General features: G+C 41.2%; 1 protein-coding gene across 3 annotated transcripts; it reads right to left on the reverse strand.

Annotated features, from left to right (window-relative positions):
- Window positions 1-438: 438 nt before the first annotated feature.
- On the reverse strand, window positions 439-21,539 carry grhl1 (grainyhead-like transcription factor 1). 3 transcript variants are annotated; one of them, XM_086127259.1, is made up of 16 exons: window positions 21,376-21,539; window positions 16,269-16,458; window positions 15,019-15,092; window positions 14,309-14,442; window positions 13,996-14,228; window positions 13,132-13,214; window positions 12,349-12,502; window positions 12,121-12,232; window positions 11,908-12,002; window positions 8,924-9,134; window positions 8,657-8,784; window positions 6,279-6,307; window positions 5,964-6,049; window positions 2,640-2,725; window positions 2,412-2,476; window positions 439-1,620 (listed from the first exon to the last, which is right to left on the reverse strand). In XM_086127259.1, the coding sequence occupies exons 1-16, from the start codon at window positions 21,393-21,395 to the stop codon at window positions 1,506-1,508; spliced, it is 1,815 nt and encodes a 604-aa protein (XP_085983385.1). In that variant the 5' UTR covers window positions 21,396-21,539; the 3' UTR covers window positions 439-1,505. The 3 variants fall into 3 exon arrangements, with proteins under 3 accessions (XP_085983385.1, XP_085983384.1, XP_085983388.1); XM_086127258.1 differs by having other exon boundaries at window positions 8,891-9,134; XM_086127262.1 differs by lacking the exon at window positions 21,376-21,539 and adding an exon at window positions 21,095-21,362 and having other exon boundaries at window positions 8,891-9,134.
- Between the last annotated feature and the right edge of the window lie 931 nt (window positions 21,540-22,470).

Raw genomic sequence — 22,470 nt, forward strand, 5'->3', positions numbered from 1 at the left:
CAAGAACCTGGCATTTGAATAGGGCTGCGTAGACTTGTTATAGCCACTGTGTCTAAATATGATGACATAAAACACACTGACTGAAGAATAGTCAGTGTGCGGTTTAAATACGGTAACTCCAAGAATTTCAACTGCCTCTTGTGGGGCATATTTGCATTGCTATATGTTCAACCTTGTTGTATGAGTTTTTTCATTGGCATTTCAGAGGGACTTCTCTTTTGTAGCTCCATCAATGTACTGCGCACCTTGAGAGAGCTTGTGAAAAGAATATTATTTAAAGGGCCAGCACAGGAAATGGCATCCAGGTGGTGTCAGCACCCGTGCATGCTTCCTGAGACCCCACAGTGTTGATCCCATGCCCATGCAGACCTGCTCCTGAACACATTTGAACACACACTGTAATACATACGCATCCATCATTTGACTTGAAGACAGGAAGACAGCAGCACAAGCGAGCTTTTATTGAGCGCTATTGTGCATTCAAATCTGTTCAACAACAACAACAAAAAAGTAGAGCTTCCATTAAAATGAAAAACAAAAACCTTTTCCCTTGACACGCAATGCAATAATAAATCCATATAAAAACATATTAGGCATGATAGACATCTGAATACAGTATACAAAGCAAAAAATCAAAAAAAACAACCCCAAAACCATTCTCTTTGTAATAAATATATACACAAACACAGAAGTAAGTACTGCGATATAAAGAAGATCCGAAGATGTAAGCATGTTTCTGAAAGGATATGTACAATATTTTCATGCTGTATTTTCTTTTTCTGAATCCAAATGTCATATTGCACTTGCAGAACAGTATGGTGACTTTACTAGACCAATTCATTAACGACTATACCTACGCAAGACTCGTTCTCAAGGGAAGATGCGTTCTCGCCTTCTATTTAATACTAAAGAGGCTATTATTTCAATTGGTCAGAAATCGAAGCCATTTCACTCTCAAACAACGTGTCCTACTCTTAAAAAACATGCATGCACATCTCTCCTAATTGTACAAAGATGATTTTTACATGCTAAATACTGCCATATTTTTTTTCCTGTGAATTATGTGATAAATACATTGAATATTCAGGATTTTTCTTTCGTCCTTATTAACCATGTGCTCATTTTACAAGTTACACAGTAGTAACTATTCATCGTAACTGGTTGTAATCATCAGTGCTATGGCTTGATTAAGATGAGCTGTTTCTCCTCACAATATGTCAGGATAATGAGAAACACTGCTGCTTTTTGCAAGAGGAGAATGAGGTATAGCAGCACCACTGAAGCTTTGTACAAAACACATAGAGGAGACAAGGAGGGGGAAAAAAATCTCCTGACATTCCTTGGAATCAATTGACAATGAGGCACATTAAGAGCTATATGGCTTGTTAAATACCACTTCTTTTTGTTTTGCCTTGTAAGATGATACAAGTCCATCATCAATGTACAGTGTAAACCCTTCATCCTCCTCCTCCTCTTCTTCTTCTTCCGCTTCCTGCTGCGTCCAATCAGATTTCCGTGAGGGTGAGCTTGTACATGCCGCCCATCTCCTCCATGGAGATCTGGAAGGTGTCTTCATTGGAGTAGTGCTTGATGATGTTGTCATCCATGTGGACCAGAATCCTGAAAAACAGAGATTTTGGTACTCATCAGAGCAAACTTGACATATAAAAAAGAAAGCATGACATCGGTTTTCCAAATAAAATCACCACAATGAATCGCGTCCTCCAAATGTTCATGATGCTGCGTAGTTTGCTGTCTAATGTCATGCAGTACAGACGTTACTATGTTCTATACAACACTAGCAATGAAACAGGAGGGACGAACATTCAGCTGCACAAAGTTGAGCTCCCTACGCTTGATTTAAAAAAAAAACTATATTATTGCTCATATTGAATATTTTCCTTCATTATCTGAATGTGAGACGAACTGAATATTTTAACCAAATTTGTGCATAAAGCAATTCAGTGGCATATTAACCCTTTCATGCACAAATAATGTGCATGAACCTGATAAGCTGTCCACTGGAGTAACCACTGTCCCTGAAAGGGTTAAAGCCGATGGCTCATGGCTAGACCTACTTTAATATTTTATCCTTGTTACAAGCACACAAAAATGGGATCCGAAAAAAATTTGTGATTTTTGTTCCACGCACTAAAAATATTTCAATGAACCCCTCTCTGACAGCGTCAATCAAAATCAAGCCTTTTAACATTGTAAAGATTTGGATTCACAATAGACCCAGATCTGACACTGACTGTATGACAGCTGAACAAGCCCCTCTGCTTCAGCTGCAGTCGGAAAGCAAAACCTCCTACAGGAGGAGGGCCTGCCCGATATGTGACGTGAGAGACATGACATGAAAAACAAAAACTACCTGTCAGTTAGCTTTGCTCATTGTGACTCATACGTACCCTTTCTTGCACTTCTTATAGACTTTTCCAACCTTGTCCAAAGGCAAGTCGTACTTCTCTGAAATCTGAAAACACAAAACCGTGTCATGTTTCCTGAAATGCTTCCCACTCTGGACCCGAGCGGACCAGGTGGGCGTCCCGTCATAGCTCATTTAGCTGCTATGTCGTCCCAGAGAAAGGTCCCCGAGTTCATCTGGGCGAGTTTTTGTATTAAATAATGATACTTACAGCGTCCACCAGGCCTTTCAGGGTGGGATTTTTCAACATGACGGCGTCGAACACCTCCTCCGTCTCCTTGCGCACGTACAACAGGACTGTGGTGGGCAAACACAAAGCGGTCCATTAAAGGCAGCTCACCTGTCAAGTAATACCTCATATTAAAGTGCTTCACATGAGCTTTCCAGATGAATGATTATTATGCTACTTTGCACGTGTATAGTGACATATCAGACCCCAGAATCGTTTTTTGTGTGTGTGTGAGAGAGAGAGAGAGAGAGAGAGAGAAACAACAATAAATTCACAAATTAGCCCAAAAACACACGAAAGCGCCTCCATTCTTGTCAGTATGAAATATTCGGATAATTTAAAAGACCCAAACCTTTTTTGACTAGAGAGGTTTGTGGCAAAAACAATCAAGAGTCAGGGCAAAAAAACAAAACAACAACAACAAACCCAGCACAAGTAACAAGGTCAGCAGTCTATTATGCAACAAACTAGATTGACCGCACCTAATATCAAAGTCCTGAATGAGGGCTTGAAGATCTGTAAATAGAGCCTATCAATCAGTCGTGATTTGATCAGGTAACAGATTAGGGCAAAGGTTACATGCACATAAGAGTCAGTAAATAAAAATATAAATCAAGTCATCCGTTTATATTACCGGTATATAGCTCAGATTTTCCACATCTGGAAGAACTTGTATCAGTATGATAATTAAGGAAAAACGACTTTATATCGGATGTAAGTGTGAGATACATCCTTGGATGCACTGGGACACATCATCAGTGATCTTCCGCCATCATACCACCTCCCTCAGGTGACCCAGCCAGGGTTAATGAGACTCTGGCTTGTGTCCCAGGAGCATTGGCCCACAGATGGCTCCTTTTCATCCAGAATCATCTATCTAGAGGCTCTTTCTGGTGCCTCCATGGTGGCCTTGATGGCCTTCCTTTTCTCTGCACCTGTGATGGCAACTGGAGTGGACACCATGCACAGTGAACGGCCAGCAAAGCCCATACACCCAATTTCAATGGGCTCACAGCGTGCCTTCCAGTTTCCTCTTTGTCATTGCTCGACTAGCTCCTGGTCCTTTGACCGCTTCTACTCATTCGCCTCCTCTAGGCGATCCTCCCTAAGGAACTGTCAGTTCTATCAATAGCACCTGCCTTGAAGATCCTGACGTAAGTACGGTGGCTGGCCAAAGCAAAGTTGTTGTGACGTGGTCTGGAAACTTGAGCTGCTTGCTCAAGTCCACAGCTGAGGTGAGGAGCTGGCTTGGGCTGTGACTGTGGCTCGCGAAAGCGCTCTATAAATAAAGATATGTTGTATACAAAATGGCCGGCCGGATGGACGAATGTCAAGATTCTCCATTGCGCAATGAAACGCTCAAATCATCTGAATTTATCTCTCATATTAAAACCCATCAGGGCTTTCCAGATCTACAATACCATGTCAACACGCAAAAACAACCATACATCTGGCACAGACATCGCAAGTGACATTGCCATGCAAAATACCTCCACTTTTTTTTTTTTCAAACTGACTCCAGACTGCACGGGCATTATTCCAACTAAAAAAAAAAAAAAAAGAAAGAAAGAAAGAAAAGTGGCTCAGGGCCCAGAGAGAGCGCACGCACACACTGTAATCATCATACATGACTGCAAACATACAAAAGGGACATGATAGCAGACTCTCATTCTTCCCAAGACCCAGTTTATTACATTTATTTGGTCAGAAACCTTTTTTGGAACAAGTGAAAACACTGCACGTCGTCCATCGGCAGCTTCTATTTCAAGACAAATTTAGGGTGTGCTTGTATGAGTCATTTCTGGTGGAGGTGTTTAGACGTACTCATGTAATGCTATGAGCGGTTGTTTGTCTCAACTCATCACCTGTCTCGAGCCGCCATGTGAAAATGTGTTTGGCGTCATTTTAAGAGGCAGCGCTGCAAATGATTGACAGCTTTGTACCACAACAACCTGATTGCCTGTAGCTGGCGGACCGGTTGAACTGCTGAGCGGCTTGCCAAAAACGAAAAAAGGCCACGTGGGACTTTTTGTTTTCTTTAAATAACACAATTCCTTTTAATCCATTGATGATTAAAAGACATTTGAGGTCAGGCTTCTCCAAAAGGAGCTAGAAATGTAAATCCTAAAAAAAAGTAGCCTTTAGTTGCGTCTACTGGATTTTGTGTGGAAATGTTTAGTGACCTAATAAGCTGAGGAAAAAGTTGAAAAACCAATTATGCAGGGTAAACAAAATATCTTGTGACCCTTTCATGTTTTCTTCTTGGAACCTCATGAGGGTAATCAATAATGTCAACGCTCTTCTTTGTACTGAAGCGTTCATATTATACAGTGATTCTTATTGCATTTCCCCCAAGCAATGTCCTCGCACCTCCTAAAATAAGATCTCCTCACACTTTTTGGTAACAAATACGGCCTCACAAAATACATCCAAAATACTACCATAGTGACCCACATTGAAATAAAGTATCAGAGTCGGCCTAAATGTTGTATATATATAAACACTTCGGCCGACTCTGATACTTTATCGTTCTTCAAGATTGCATTCAAAAGTATTGTATTTAAAATCGGAATATAACTGAGTGTTACTTACATTTACCATGTGGAATTGAAAACAAAAGTCACTGTGTCATTATGCGCAGTTTGAACAATTAATTTAGTGATTATTTCGCATACCACCAGAGGGAGCGTGTGTACCACGCAGTTGTTTTATTTGTAGCAACTTTCAGTTCATCGCTGTTTTAAATAATAACAGAATTCGAAATGAAAGCTCAAATACTGATCATTTCATTTTATAGTTAGGTGAAATTTTTGGACTTGTCTGTTTTTGCAGGAAATTGTTTTCTTGGAGTTGGACGGTTTTGCGATGTTGAATTTTGGCATTCAATTTTCAGAAACGCAGTTAAATTCATGCGACAGATATTACAGCACTCTTAATGTAAATGCTCGATTGGCAATTAAAGAACAGAATGGACTGCATTTGGTCCGCGAGCCATACTACTTAGCCTGGCTCTGATCTAGGGTAAAGGGCACAGGTTTGTTTGTTGTGTGCCTGTGTGCAAATGGTATTTTGTTGGAAGCCAATGAGTGAAGGCCTCAGCATGTGTGCATGTGTATGTGTGTGTGTCTGTGTGTGCGGGCGCGCTTGAAATTGAGAGGAGGCTACCAGAGCAAGCTGACATGCACGTGTACTAGCGTTCACACGTTTTCCCCCACAGCAAGAACCCCTCCCTTGCCCCTCTAACTCGTTTTAAACCGCGCCCATGGGTGTGCGTGCGCACACACACATACATACGCGTATGCCTACCTTTCTTGGGTTCTTCTGCCCTGGCCATCTTATTGGGCGGTGACCCGAACTCATCATCGCTAAAGGGCAACCTCTTCATGCCAGAGCTGCGTGGGACAAACAGGCAGATAAATCAGTTCTTACGAGGCCTTCACAGCCAGTTAACAGGCAGTTAAAGACACTGGAGAACAAACATGTGGGTATGCAACGCCTTCAAGACCTCTCTAATAACAACATTTATCCCTTTGCGCCTTTTTACTGAGAAGGTGCCAAAAGGTCACCACGGTGGCAATTGTGAAACCAAATGTGAACAGAGAGTGTGAAATCGGGGCTCACCTGTCTTCTCCATCTTCCGCCACGAAAGGCTGCAACACACACAGACAGACGGACATTAACACCACAAGGCTGAACAGGAGGAAATCAAAATCGGCCGTTGCTGACATTGAGGTTTCAGAGCTACCGGTGCATTTTGGGAAAGCACTACATGCCAGGGCTGGTCGGTTTAAAGATGGCCAACAAGTTCACGGGGTTGACCCAGTTAGAGAGGTGATACGAGTCCAAATGTCGACTGAGCTCCTAGAACTGGAGGGAAGCCACAACCCGGGAGCGGGGAGGCCAGCAAATGCTTGTAAAAAAAAAAAAAAATGCTTGTAAAGGCTTTCTTTCCTTCCACTGTATTGATTGCAGGTGTTTTTGTGATTAGAATGCTATTCCGGGAACGATGAACCCAGTAAGCTCAAGAGTTTATCAGAAAGTGATAGCCAGGTTCAAAGTTAGCAGCAGCACCAAAAATAACCAAAGTAAATATTAGCAGTGGGGGGGAGGCAGGCTCTTTTTTGGCACCAATGCATGGATCATTATTTATCCAGCAGGAAGCACTCAAAATTTACACACATTTATCAATGGAGGGCAAAGGCGGCATTTTCCCTGATACCAATCGGACACATTTGAAAGCGCTCCTGTAAGGAAAAGCGGCCGCATATTATACAGTGATGCCTCGAGATACGAGCGATCCGACGTACACGTTTCACTTAATCAGCCGTGGTCAGGTCACTTTTCTTGCTTTGACTTGTGAGTAAAGGTGTGCATCGTTCCAGTAAAATAGAATTCAATACGTATCTCGATACGATTCGAGGATGGTACATTTAAAAGTGGAACGATTCCATTCAGTGGGATTGCAATTTCATTTGCTAAATCGTGGCTCAGTTTGAGAGGGTGTGTTGCAATGAGTTTCTTGTTGGAAGCAGACAATCAATCATCTGACAATATGAATGAACTAGTCAGTTCTATAAATGGTGCATTTCCTTCACTGTGACACTGACACTGTGTTTCGTTTTTGAAATATTGCATAATAATAATAATAATAATACATTTTATTTATAAGCGCCTTTCAAGACACCCAAGGACACTTTACATAATGATTTTGGCGTATTCTTTCTAAATCCCCCTGTGTATGATCCAATGCAATAAAATGGCCGTCAGTGATATGTGACTTTTCACTATTTGTGGGCTGGCCCTGTTCACTGCAAATGTATTCTGCATGAAGAAGAATGAAAATCAAAGCAATTTCAACAGGGTACTAAAACTTCAGGGGAAATGTTATTTAAAAAAATACCACCCATTTAAACCCACAGATTCTCATAATATACAATTATGAATATTTATGTGACAGTTCATCTGTCTTCATACATTTGTATTCATGGCCCTCAGAGGATTTAGCAAATCTTGATGTCATCTTTTCATTAAGATGCACACACTTGAAGTTTGCCACCAACATATTAGTTTCTTTTTAATCTAATTATACACAGAGACAATCTCGGAAACGATTCATCACTGTCTCATATTATTAGAGGCAAGAGTTTGTTCACTATCTCCTGCGTGACATATAAATGCACAGACACACTTGCTTGTGGTATGACGTGGTCAACCTGGTCAGAGTCCACAGCGAACACGTCTCATCTGACAGGCCGCCGGCTGCTTGTATGCCAACACTAATAAAATTCGGAACTTAAGTGTGCGTGCGATATGCTCTTATTCCTCATTTAAGTTCCACCGAGGCCATGACTCTGCTCATAAAACATGCCAGAAGCAGGCGGTTTTTGGGGTGGCACAAGACAAAGCATTTGCCACAAATAATGTTTCAAGTTAACCACGAGCGATGCTCATCAGGCCTTACATGAGGAGCATCTTACTTTTCCAAATTTGTACTTTTCCAAAGTATCCTTTTTTTCCCTCAGGGTAAGAATAAATGCCAAACCAATGTGGATTTTGAGGCAGATGCTGATTTCTGATATTTGACAAAATTAAATTCTGATAGCTGATCAATGAGCTGATGGGAAAAAAAATACAGTGAAAAAAAATCTTAATTTTTTTTGCTGCAATTTGAAATTTTGGTGCAGATTTCAGCAAAAATCATGGTTGCTAACATACCTGATTTGCCACATAAAATGATGTGGCGGGCCCGGTCTGGCCCCTGGGCCTTGAGTTTGAGTAGTAATGTGTTAAACTCAAGTACAGATGTGTGAAAACTTGACTTTAGTACAGCAAGGAAGAATTTGTACTTTTCTCCTTCCTGCAACTGGCATCAGCAACAACACACACTGTGTTCCTGCCTGTTACTGTACCGAGCAGGTCACCATGACCCATGAGTGGGTGGATCCGTGGCTCTCAATGGTGCATGAAAGTGCGCATGTGCGTTTTGTGCGACAACTCACATGGCGCTGGAAGGTAGAAAAGTGAATGTCAGGTATGAAGAGCACCGGCTGGGTCTCGAGATCATTCATCATCTTGAAGATGGTCACGTCATTGCGTTTCTGCAGGATGGGCACTTTGACATCCACGACTGTAAAAATGGTCATAAAATGAGGAGCAGGTCAAAGTCTTTTTATGGCGCCAACATGCCACACGGTTGCCTCGTAACATTCTGAGGCGTCGCCATCGCCACTCACAGGACAGGCCCGGGTTGAGGTCGGCCACCTTGCCTTTCCTGCGGGACTGCTTCCTCTCTTCGTCTCGGATCTTTCTCTCGGCCCCCTTGTCGCAGAACACCTTGATCTGGCAGAAGGCCCGGTGGATGGGCTTGTTGCTGCGGTTGTTGTAGCTGTATGTGTCAATCTGCAGGTTGAGGGGGAGGCCCTTCACGCCCTTCTGAGAGGAGAAGTCCGTACTCAGGCAGTTGACTGAGATGAAGATCTGAGGAAGACCCATTCAAGGGATCAGGAGTTGATTGAAGACAAAATGCTGCAATTAGTTTTTTTCTTTTTTTGAGGGAACCTATCCTTCGTTATGCTCTGAAAAACTTCCCCTTCTGCTATCTTTGTCCTCAGGCCCAAGCTGTGTCCACTACTGCTATGGCCTCATCTTGTGGCATCGTCATGACATGGACTGATTTTTACATGAGGGGTTGAAGCATCATTTTGGCAGATCTGCCTTGACCATTAAAAAAAATAATAAATTAATAAATTAATTAACAAATAAGCACATTCATTATTTTAAGTGCTTTGGTTCGGTTCACTGTACTCAATGGACCTAAAATGCACTTTTGAAAAGTCACATGAGCCAGGCCAGAGGTGGGCGAACATAGGAACTTCGCTTAGGAACGGAGCTTATTCAAACCTCGAACTTCAGACTTGTGAAGCAGATGTGCTAACTGCTTGTGAAGCAGATGTGCTAACTGCATTTCAGACCAATCCATATAAATAGAAGAAATTACATTATTAGAATTATGTAACTGTTGATTTTGAGAGAATTGATCATGGCACCAGCAGCATGAAGGCAACAAATGTCTGTTTCTAACGTTCAGTGATCTGTGTCTCTCTCTAGTGGACAAATCCAGACAACAGCGGCTCGCACTCATTTAAAGCCCTCTCTAAAGATAAACTTTCCCTAGGTGGTAGGAAAATAATATGGGAATATGATAAAAGAGCTAAAAATTCATAAAATCAAACCCTTGTCATATTTGAGCATTTTTTAAATGAAAACGCATGCAAATTAGGCAAATAGAGCGACAATACATAAAGTAGGTTGAGTTTTCATTGCTGTTTATTTTCCGGACTATGCATAAACTGCATGAAGGTTTTTGGTAGCACATTTAATTCATTTTTTTTGTGGGAAACAGATGGATTTCCTCGCCCTCAAATATGTTTATATTACAGGTTAGGGCATTGACATTCTTGACAAAATTATTGCATATGCGTCAAAGAGGTCTGCTCTCCACTTTGTACATGGTTATCACTTTAAAAAAATACATTGTGTTTTCCTCTCAAGAAATAACAACAAATAAACACAACTTAGCGAAATTATAAAATTCTGAAACTTTTAAAAATGTATTTATATTCTTAAATGAATGTGAGACTTTTAAAAATCCCTCAATTGTAAATTTAGCTTGCACTATTTTCTTCTGCGCATATCATCTATAAATTTCTTTGAATTTCACTTTTCCCCTTTCACCAAAAGTTTTTTTTACAATGCATTCTTAGTTTAATTCATTTTTTTGTTTTGGTTATCATTTTAGTCCTCATTTCATTGTTTACATTATTTTTCTGGTTTACCCCCCCCCCCCCCCCCCCCCATCATTCATGAATGGTTTTCTTTGCCTTTTCGTTGTCCATTTTCCTTCTTTAATACATTTTGGACTTTTTTTTTTCCTTTTTAACTTGTCCCCTTTCTCACCTGTTTCGTCGTCTTTGTTGTTGTTGTCATTTTCTACTGATTGCCTTAGTCCATTTTTCATTATTTTGTTGACATTGTGGTGTAGCGCATCATTATTTATGACAAAATTCTAGCATACGCAGGCAGCATCTACAACAAATTGTTCAACCTTGGAGGTCAGCTTTCTATTTACTTTTACCAGATAATCATTGTGCTTATGTGTATATATTTAAAACTATTGTACTTCATTGTTGAACATCCATTATGAACATATCCAAGTGCCAGGCTAACATTCGGGCAGATTAAAAAAAAAAAAAAAGAATAAAGGGGTGAAACTTCATGCATTAATGTTGCAGGGCAAACTAAAAGCGAGCATCATCTTCCTCAAACAAGCTGCTGACAACCACAAATGCACACACAAGGATGAACATCCTACGGGCACCGTCCTGAAGTCATGAGACGGTTAGAGTCACATCCTGGTTTGTGTGAGTGCGTGTGACTGCACACTAACGGGTGGGCCGCTAGGCTCTTTGGAGGCCAAATCATATTGTTCATCTCTCCTCTCAACAACACGTCAGGGCCACGGGAGGGTGAGCAAACGAGGAAGACTCTTCACCTTCAGCCTCTCCATTGAAAAAGGAGCTCTCGCTTCAGCCCACCCGCTGAGTTTCCTCATTCTTTTGCTGCTGTTTATAAATGACGTTTGTTTTGCTGAAAGGGAAATATGTCACATGCACGTCACCCATTTCCTTTGTTTTTAACATTTTTTTATTGTCCCCTTTTGTATTTTACTTTGTGTCTTTGTCCTTATTTTTTGTTTCTGCGCAAGTTTGTCACACATTTTTTTTAGATTTCAATTTTTAGATTTCATTTTTGCTTGTCCTTGTTTTCTTTTGTCTATTTTTCTTTTTCTGGGTTCCCCTTCTCGCCATTATCAGTTTGGTATTTAACCGTTCAAATATTTTGAACACATATTTTCTTTAATTTTCCGTTTATGTTAATTCTACGGCGATTATTGAAGCACATTTGAACAATATTTTTGTATTTATTCTATGTATTACTTGCCTCAAACCACCAGGCAAAACTTTAAATCTGTATGCCGTTCTCTTCCTGCTTACATGAGATGTCAACTTTCCTTAGGCTTCCTCTCTAATGTTGCTTTTATGTTTTGTTTTGTTTTTCCTTTCCACTTTTTGGGTTACTCCTATTTTGGTGTAATTGTGATTACTGCTGTGATGGTCGATACGTTCCCCTCATGGGAACTGAAGTTTAGCATTAGAATGCATGTGCATGTATAGTCATTTTGCTATCTTACTTTGGCCTCTTCGTTTGTGTCCCAGGTGAAGGAGATGGCGTTGTAGGAAATCTCCTCAATGTTGCCGATGGTGTTGAAGCTCTCCTTGTAGTCAGCTGCGGCAGCAGAAATATTTTTCATTGGATCTCATTAGATGTGCAGGAAATGTCAAGCTTTTATTTATTATGCAGCCGATTAAAGGAAAGCCATAAATAAATAAAATAACAAATGTACCGATGTCGAGACACCTCTGCTTGGCAGTGTGTTGCCTTGAGTGCCAGTACTTCCAGTGTTTCAGCTGGTCTTCTCTGCACTTCTCTTCTCCGAATACAACCATCACCACACTCTGTGAAGGCACAATCAGCCTTCAGTCTACTCTCGCGTACAGCCTCTACCTGCACTGTGGGTCTTTATGTGATAATGAACACAGGACAAATCGGGCTAGAGCTCGTTAGTTCTCACCCTGACTTTGGTGATTGGTTGCTGCAGGCCTTTGTTGTCAATCTCCCGCAGGGTGATGGGGTAAAACTGTCCCTTGTTCAGATACGTCATGGTTCCGTCGCCTGTCTTCTGACGCAGAGATTTGGATGCTTCAAGGGTGTACTCGAAATTATTCCTAAAACAGAGACGGGAGGAGAAATGTGATCCATCCATAGATTTTCTGTAGCGTGACCTAACGGTATGACAAAGAATCGCGGCTATCATGGATAACTAGGGATGTAACGATTCATCAAAAAATGATTTATAATCGATTTGAACTTAAAATATGCATCGCTGGAAACAAATAAATAAAATAATAGATATCCAAAATTTCTCACAAAAGAACAGTCATATCTCTTGTACATTTATTGATTTTCATGTTTAGTTCTGAGACTAACAAAACACTGATATGACAAAAATTTAGTTTAAATAGTAACAATTATGAGTTCATTTTCAAGTTTGATTTTGTGAGGTTGCAAAAAAACTACAGTTGTAAGGAGGACAAAATGCAGATGTTAAAATTAAAAAATGGTTATAAAATGAGTCATTCATTTTATTTAAAAAAAACAACGTTTCTTTTAAATAACTGAATCGAAATCGGAAGCTGAAAATCAAATCGGGGCTTGAGTGAATGGTTACATCCCTATGGATAACAGCTGTTTCGTATTCCAACAGCAGGGGAGTCTGGTGCCCAAAGAAAGAGAGGCAGGGTGGTGTCAAAACTGAAAGCTGGTGGGTGACAGGTTCGGCAGCGGCGTGACTTACCCCGGCACCGTGTCAAACTGATTGTAGTCCTCAGGCGTCATGGAGCCCATACGTAACTGCAGTTCACCCGGAAACGAAAACACCTGTAAAAAGACACACAAAAAGTTAAGCTCATAGTAAGAAAATATTTCACAGAAAGTCAAATTCGATTTGATTTCATCTTAAAAACAAAATACTGTAATGACATTGCTTGTTTCTATGGAAACCGACTTTTGGCGGGTCTCGTTTTGCGCGGGGAGTTTTTTGGTGTACTAATAAAAAAAACGACACACTCTCTCGGAGTGCGAACGTGAGAAAATGTCGCTTTCTTCGAGTCTACAATTTCCACAACATTTTAAAAAATGAGTCATTCTTAACTAATATCCTAATTCCAGGAAATGGTGAATTTGAGACTTGTTAGATGCTCTAATCCTCCAAAATGATTTAAAAAATAAATAACTGAAAACATCGACCACCAATTGTACCCCGGAGCAACGTGCCTTCCTCTTGTCGTCATAGTTTTTATGCTAATTTCTTTCCCAATCAATCTCATCCTTTGAAGCTTTTTTTTTTTTCCTCCGGCGCCAACCTCCCTCTACATTTTGTTGGGTTACTCTTTTCTTTTCTGCGGTAAACCCCCTTCAGGTTAAAAAGAGGAGGTTAGAGGAAGGGCTTTTGGCTATTGTTGAGGAAAGAGCACAGCACTTTGTGTTGCTGAGACAATGGTATAATCAAACACTGGCTGCTATTTTTCCATGCTCAAATAAAACTAAAGGAGGCCGAGCCCACCGTCAGCTCCACGGGATCGGGTGAAAATGCTATTGTTTGATGAGCCAGATCTGAGAGTGGAAAAGAAGAGGAGGAGTGCAACGGGATTCCACTCACCTCCTGGGAACCATCCTTGAAACTCTCTGAGAAGGTGGAGTCCGGGGGCGTGCGGGACTGAGTGCTGGGGCTGAACTGCACCGAATTGTGGGGCAGCTGCGGACGGTCGAAAACGCTCACGTGGTTGTCGGTTTCGGCGCAGCTGTTGGGCACAGTCAAACCGTGGATGGGCACCTCGGTCTTGACGTGCGGGTAATTCTGCAGAGCGGCGATGGACACGGTGACAGTCGTGTCTGAATGAAAGACACCGCACGACAGTGAGATAACGACAGCGGAAGAAGAGGATGTGTCAAAGGTGCTCGAAAACACCGACCTGGCGATGGGAACTGACTCCTCTTGTCCTGGGCCAGCTGGAGAATGTTGAAGGGCCCCTTGAGGACTTGAATCCTGTTCTCCATGCTGGTCTCTGGAAGAGGAGAGATGCCATGTGCTGCCTGAATCTGGTTCCTGCAGAAAAAAAATCCATTATATACAGGATGGGCCAAAAGTAAGAAGACACTAACCTTTTCAATGCTAGCCATTTACAAAAAAGAGAAGCTCTTGAGTGCCAGCCAACTCAGAGCAATCTGATTGATCTTTAAAGGCTCACAGCATATTGTGTTTTATGACCGCCAAAAAATGATTTGACTTGCTTCTTTCATCACAAAAATAATCTTGTTTCGAAGTTATTCCATTTTTAGGAATCAGCAATTAAGCATGTGTTGGTTTCACCCAAATCATCTATTATGGACCATAAAATACAACCAGAGAAAACAAGCCTCTTGTAAAAAGACATAAAAGTGACTTTGAAATGAGTAATTTTTGCTTTCGTAATGCCAGAGTTAACCAAAACATTTCTCCATCCATTCTCATTCAAAAAAAAACAACCAAAACATCGAGGGCAGTTGACTGGTTAAGATTCCCGTTGACAGCATTAGTTTAAATACTGGGCACTGGAGAAAGAGTGAAGACACTGCACACAACACTGGGAGAATGCAACAGTCCACCCACGACAGCCCATTGTCATTATACGTCAGGCCTTACCTTTTGTTGGGATCCACATCAGAGACCAACGCATCTGGCTTGCCCTGGGTTATTGTTCTTTTTTCCCGGGGCACCTGTATGGGAGGGTAAACACAGCCGCTGAGCGTCTGACCACATCACATCCCGAGAGGTTGCCGTCTTCAGTTACATGCGACGTGGTACGCGCTCTGCCTCACAGATGTTGCACCACGTACGTTGCTTATGGTGGAACCGTGCAAAGAGTTGATTACCTCATCCTCCTCCCCGCTCTCTGTTCACTTTTGATTGAGTGCAAGACCACTGTGATTGTGTCACCTGAGCTGGAGCAGGACAAGTTGCGGCCCTGAATCGTTACTAATATCGTCTTTCGGCAGCTCAATTTGAATTTCCACTTTTAGGACACCATGGGTAATTACTGTATGTATAGCTTCAATGTTCATTTTTTTGAGTAATGATGCATGTGATGTCCAAAAAATCCCAGTGGATTTCTTGTGGATTTTTAAATACATCCCAATGCAGGTGGATGGAAATGTATGCGTTTTGTTCAATCCCAAAAAAAAAATTCAAAGTAGGCACATTTTTGCTCTGCAAATGTGTTATGGATGCACAATGTTAGGGATGAACGAATCCCGACACTTGATATCGCTATCAGTGCCGATAACAGCCTTATTGTGAGGTATCTGTACTCATGGAAGCTGCCAATATAAACCAATGATACTTAAGGCAAACAAAATCTAACTTTAAGCAAGTCCTCCTCAACATTTTTGGCACTATGTTACAGTAGTTTGGTCACAATTTTTTGTCAGTGTTAAATAATTTTATACATTTTGTATATACAGTTATCTACTAATGATATCGGTACTCAGTATCTATGACTATGATACTCATACTGGTATCAGTCTGAAAAAGAATGGTATCGAACATCGCTACAAAATGTGACAATGTTCTCACTACAAATGTCCATTCTCTACTCGATTTTGGGTCATGATTCCAATATGGATTGCTATTTTGCTAGAATGATCATATGAATGATCATGAATGTCATTATCTTTGTCTCATGTTGTAATATGTTAATGTGTATTTTAAAAAATATATACTGTATATTTTTTTAAATCAGCTAATATCCTCCGATTAAATTGGCCAGCTGATTAATTATGGGCTGTTGTCTGTAGAATTTGGAGGCAGAAAAAAATGTATTTAAGAAATTTTGCAATAGGATTTTTTGCAGATTTTTTTTTTAGAACATTTTGCGAATGGCCCGCCAAGGATACCTTATAGTAGTCATAGAGCAGACCCAAAGCGGCGGCGCTGTCCTCGTCCCCGTTAATGCTCATCATGGCCTTGGTGGCTGCCGTCAGGGGGTTCTCCAGGAATGACTTCCAGGCTTCGTCCTCTGTGGTGAAGGAGCGCCGCTGGCCGCCATAGTTGGGGTCATTCTGCAGGACCAGGACGGCACGCTTGCTGCGAAGAAAAAAAAGGCAACGCTTCATCAGAACACATGGATGCGCCTAGACCAGGGGGACCCAACCTTTTTTGACCGAAGACCTACTTTTCAAACAACAAGCCTGCGATCGACCCTTGACCGCATGTGCATGCATAATATCAAAAAAAAGAAATATCGCAACAGCTCTGATTGCAATCTACAATTGCAGACTGTTGACCGCTAACAACTTCAGGTGATGCAGATCATGCGCCACTGTAGGTTAAAGGTGACCTGCTTTTTTGATTTTATTTTTTATAATATTTTTTGTGAAAGTGAAACTGATAGGATGCTTCGGTGCAGGGTGCACTAACAAAAAATATCACATTTTAATAACATGCACACAGACACACAAATCCCTTTTTCCCCTACGCCACAGGTGTCAAACTCAAGGCCCGATGGCCAGATCCAGTGAAAGCAAAACAGACATATCAACTTCCATGATGCTTGATAAAAGGCACATATTTTACATCCGAAACATCTCATGGCACACCACAAAATAAAAATGCCACAGAAAGTGTGTATCATGATTGATTGATTCTTTCGGTCGGCATATATACAGCACATTCAGTGGACCAAAAAAAAAAAAAGACGACACACCCTCATTGAGGTGAGACAAAGATTTAAAAAAAAAATCAACCTTTATCTAACCAATAATCTGTATAATGGGAAAAACTTGAAATCTTTTTTTTGGGGGTGGGGGGGGGGATATGAAACTGGTGGTTGCATGAGTGTGCACACCCGCTTATGACTACATATGTAGCTCTGTTCAGAATGAATCACTCACGACAAACTCATGTTAAACGGGAGTCAGGACAAGTCTGGCAACTTTTAAAGTGCCATTGATTCACCCTGAATACATTTCAGATGTTCTGGTAGGCTTTTTATTCTTCCTAGCAGAAACCTGAAGGTTTTGTACCAACACTGACTGGTATTTGGAACTGTTCAAAATTCACTCACCTTGACGAAGACCCCAGTTCTCGTTAAAAAGTTAATCAGCCCCAAAGCGTGATGGTGCCATCATCAAACTTCTCTCTCGGTATTCTGTTCTTCTCTTGATGATCAATTTAGTGTTTGTGCCAATCTTTAATTTTGTAGTTATGGTCAAAAAGTTGGATCTTTCTTTCATCAGACCATATCATATTACCACCTGCATAAGGGAGATTTCAAATTTACGTTTTGTCTGTCTTGCCACCTTACCTCACAACCAAGACCGATGAAAATGACGGGAGATTTACCAAACAGCCACTACTTGACAGAAATTCCTTGAGCTCTTTTCAATCTTGCTGTTGGGCTCATGGCAACCTCCCTGACCCCTTTTCTTCTTTTCATCAATTTTCGAGGGATGCCCGGGTCATGTTAATGTCACTATTGTGCCATATTTTCTCCATTTAATGAGGGCTGTATTCACAGTGTTCAATGGTGTATTTTAATGCCCTGAAAATTCTTTTGTTCTGTTCCCTTGACTGACACCTTTGAAGAATGACGTGGAAACTTCGTGTGGACCATGCAATGTCAGGAAAAGCCTACTGTAATATCTCAACTTTATTTGGGGTTAAACAGAGACACTTTCAATGAGGACCGGTGTGCGCTGACTCTCATTTGAATATGATTAGTTAAGTCTGAGCCACATTCAAATTTTTTTAAGAGGATGTGCACACCTATGCAACATTATTTTAGATCAGTGGTTCTTAACCTGGGTTCGATCGACAGAGCCTCTGCCATGGAGGGGAAGACACACGCAACGCAACATGTTAATTAGTTATGACATGCCCGCTTGGCCATCACTGGCTGCAGATGATCACATGACATTGCTTGTCCAATCAGTGCTGTGGGAAATTTAGTTCGCTTGGTAGTCAACGTGAGACTGTCGTGACAGTATGTCGTACAATTTAAAAAAATATATATATATATATATATATATATATATATTTATATATCTTGAAATTTTATTTACTTTTTTCTGTTTTTAACACTGTGAATGTGTTTTTTTATATCTTGAATTTGTATGTATGTACTGTGTATATATATATATATATATATATATATATACAGTATATACAGTATATATAATTTTCTTTTTTATTTATCACTCATGAAGGGTTCGGTGAATGTGCATATTAACTGGTTGGGTTCGGTACCTCTAAAAGGTTAAGAACCACTGTTTTAGAGGTTTATTTTTTACATTTTTATTTTTTCACCATAGGTATGAATGTGAAAGGCTATTTGTCTGCGTACGTGCCCTGCAATTGGATGGCAATCAGTCCAGGGTTCACACTGCCTCTGGCCCAAAGCCAACTGGGACAGGCTTTAGTTACCTGCGACTCCAATGAGGACAAGCATTATAGAAAAATCGATGGATGGGATCAGAGTGTTGTATTGAGCAGAATAATGCGGACGTGACTCATCTTCCCTATAAACGTCTATAGACAGCAAACGTGATGAAATATTTCAAGGATTATTGAGCCCATCCTTTTCCTCCATCTTCCGGAGGATTAAGCATGTAAATAAAACATCTTGTCAATCACATCCTTGTCTCAAAACAGTCACACTTGGAAGAGAAAGAGTTCTTTATCTGTAGGACCAGTTCTTCAGGCTCTTCTGTGATTGTGCAACAAACTCTTAGCCGTGGAACGGCCGATGCACCTTGAGAAAAGATGCTCTACAGGCTTGTCCAGTGCGACAACTGGGGCGCCGCCACCTCATTGGCTCGCACACCTACCGCAGGTGACGCATCCGACCCGGCCGCATTCTTGCGTTCTAACAACTTTTGTTTTTAGAAGACGACGACGAACTGGAAAATGACAACCATTGTACGTTTCGATGAGCCTTGGCGTCTTTGTCTTGCTCCTCCCCCATGCTGCTTTGTAAACACAACTGCTGAATATTCGGATATAGCGTGCGAGTTAGAAGCCCCTTTGGCTTGTTGTGTCATCACTGTGAGCCTCTAAGCTCAAAACTTAACGTTTCGAGATGAAAATACACCCATCAACATGTTGGAAAATATTGGACTTTTCACTATTAGCTCAGGCCTGTTTGCACTGCATATATTTACTTATGTTAACAGTAATGACGAGGCCTGGGTGGCATTATTAGCAGAGTTTCTTTTTGGGTTTAACATTTCCAGCAGGGGTGGGTAACCTGCTGCCCTAAAGACCAGTTGATCTGAAAACAACTTTGAAAAATGTTGAAAAATTTGTTGAAAAAAAAAATTCCAAAAAAAATCCATCTGTCCATTTTCTCTGGGCGGGCGCCTAGCCCAGCTGATGTTTGAATTTGATACGAAAGAACTTGAGAACTCTGACTTCAACCCCATCACAGATCGAAAGTTGCCCCTTTCACACTAACTTGTGCATTGCCTCATTCACATTGAGCTACAGAAAGCACTTTGATGAACAAACCCCTTTCTAAAATGAACTGAACAAACCAAACTTTTCCTTGACATCTGATTTCATAACAGGTTATCAATCAATTTGTCATTCTTTGCTGAGATCATCATCTATTTGTAAGTCTTAACAACCACCTGTTGTTAGAGTTTGATACCTCTGATTTAGACCTAACATGGACCTAACGTACATTTCTGGAATTGGGGAATAAGCAGGCATATCTGCAGAAAACCAGTAGATGATTCCAACCCAAGACCACTTGACTACGAGGCCAATATGCTAACTACTAGTCCACTGTACTGCCCAGTCCAAAAACATTTAGCCTCCCGAAAATACTCATAATACATAGTAAATAATGTGAATGACCATTGTATCAATCTGAAACCATCCCTCAAAAGGATAAAGGGCCCTCACCCCACTGCTATAAACCATCTTGAACACCACCACCAACAAGCGACCGTGTGGCTCAGTTTCTATGCGTAGTATCTACAACAAATGCTTTCTTTTCCCTCTCTATTGTTCATGCAAAGTGATCATTAGTAATCCTAGCTCTAATTGTACCTTTGATTAAACAGCGACCTGATAAGAAGCGTTATTGAAGGGCAACAAAACTCTTGAGAAAATGTCTTTCACAACGAAAACAAATAGTTTAGATGTGTTACATGGTGGTTTGCATTCAATTAATTAATTAGAAGACTAAAAAACTGAAAGAAAAGTTGACAAAGCTCATCTCAAACGACCCCCGTGCTTGCTTACATTGTTGTCGTGGAGCCAACGCCTAGCAGGTGTACAGTTTCATTCCAAAAGTCTCCTTGTTATTGCCCTCATGAGAAAAAAATATATTGAAATGATGAACTAAGCATCTTTGGCATTGAGAAAAAACGCTGCTATTTGAATGTGGCAGTCAGAAGCTGATGACTTTTTCACACATGCAATATGAGGACACTTAGTGTGACATCACCCCCGCTGCAGTTTATTCCTGAACAAACATCATTAGGACTAAACACATAATAGGTCCCAACTGTTGAATGCTCTGGGCAAAATCAAACAACCCAAAATGAACAAAACAGCCATCACCCTCACGGGACAGTCCTCTTTTTTTCTTTATTCTGATGATTCTAACTGGCGCCTGTGCTCTCACAACAGGTGAGAATGCACCTGTACAGGCTCCAACATGACAGGTGAATCACTTTCGACACATGACAGGAGATGTCTGTATCAGATAACTTACCATTAGCAACAAGATAAAATGGAAATAATCCTAAAGAGACATTTATACAGCCGTGGTGCGTTCAGGGGAAACTTTATAAAATAAGGGGAAAAAACGTCGCAGGAGAAGCAGCTGGTCAGAGGGAAGCCAAAATAGACGTTTAAACTCCAAGGCGAGACGAAGGGAAATGTGTCGGGGGAAAAAGATGTCAAAAGTCCACAAAAGTCGGAATTAAGTGTGGCTATTAAGTGCGAGGCGGTTTGTTGTGAGGGCTCGAGAGTGGCGAGGCCAGGACAACTTACTTGTCATGCTCCTGTGACATCTCGGTCGGTCGAACTGGACTTTCTAGTTGGTACTGAAAATCCGATCCGTCTTCTTTTAAGCGTAGAAAAACGGCGCCTCGAACGTTTGGATGAGGGCAGCGGCAACAAACAAGGTGTCCCCGGCGGAGTAGAACGGGTTTTGTCGGCTCGACTCGCTTTTTTGGGGGGGGCATTACTGAGAAATCGAGGCCGGTTTTACCTGTGAAGGCGACACGGATTGGATTACAGGTGTTCAGAGGGCGGGGCCTACCTGTCAATTACCCTTTCCATGGCCCCGATTGGCTGAGCCGGCCCCCGACTCAATTCATAACAGTGAACCAGCAGTAATAATATCAACTAAGATTTGACAGTTCTCTTTTAAAATGGTGCGGGCACGTCCGCCTCACAGTGCAGAGGTCAAGGTTAGGTTCCGGGTCCCGGCTTTCCCTTGTGGTTGAATTTACACGTTCTCCTCCTGCGTGAGTGTGTTTTCTCCGGGTACTCTGGTATCCTCCCACATTCCAAAAAAAGCATGCACGGTAGGTTAATTGACCACTCTAATTTGTCCCTTGGAGTCAATGTGAGTGTGGTTGGTTGTTTGTCTCTGTGTGCCCTGCGATTGGCTGGCAACCAGTTCAGGGTGTACCCCGTCTGCGGCATGAAGACAGCTTGGATAGGCACCAGCACACCCACGACCCTCAAGAGGATAAAGCAGTTCAGATAATGGAAGGATGGATGTTTTTAAATGGTACATCTTTAAAGTCATTATTATGTATTAATAAACATCATTACAGGAGCAAAATGTTATCTAAAAAGTTTGGTCTTCCATCCAGTTTCAATAGTTGACACCAGTACGACTATATTAGCCGATTATTAGCAATTTTGTTAGTAGGGCTTAGTAGGGCTATACCATTTTTATCCATCCATCCATTTTTTTTAACTGCTACCACCGGTAATTACTTATACCATATCAATAGTGCTATAAGGTCTTGCTCAAGAAAATGCCCGGAAACTATACATTTCTTCAGTTTATTTTGTAATTGAATTGCTTTTATTGTGAAATTCAAACATTCTCAATGTGACAGTACAGTACAG

This window comes from Hippocampus guttulatus, chromosome 13 (assembly GCF_054856545.1).
Source record: "Hippocampus guttulatus isolate MCC_2025c chromosome 13, RoL_Hgut_1.0, whole genome shotgun sequence".
Classification (NCBI taxonomy): Eukaryota; Metazoa; Chordata; class Actinopteri; order Syngnathiformes; family Syngnathidae; genus Hippocampus; species Hippocampus guttulatus.

Bases quoted from the DNA above. Each gene is read 5' to 3' on its own strand.
- grhl1 (XM_086127258.1), bottom strand. From the start codon at position 21,395: ATGTCACAGGAGCATGACAA. The intron at 9,135-11,907 runs GTAAGATAGCAA...GGTCTTCCTCAG, and splicing joins ACACAAACGAAGAGGCCAAA to ATCTTCATCTCAGTCAACTG. The intron at 2,477-2,639 runs GTAAGTATCATT...TTGTGTTTTCAG, and splicing joins TGAAAGGCCTGGTGGACGCT to ATTTCAGAGAAGTACGACTT.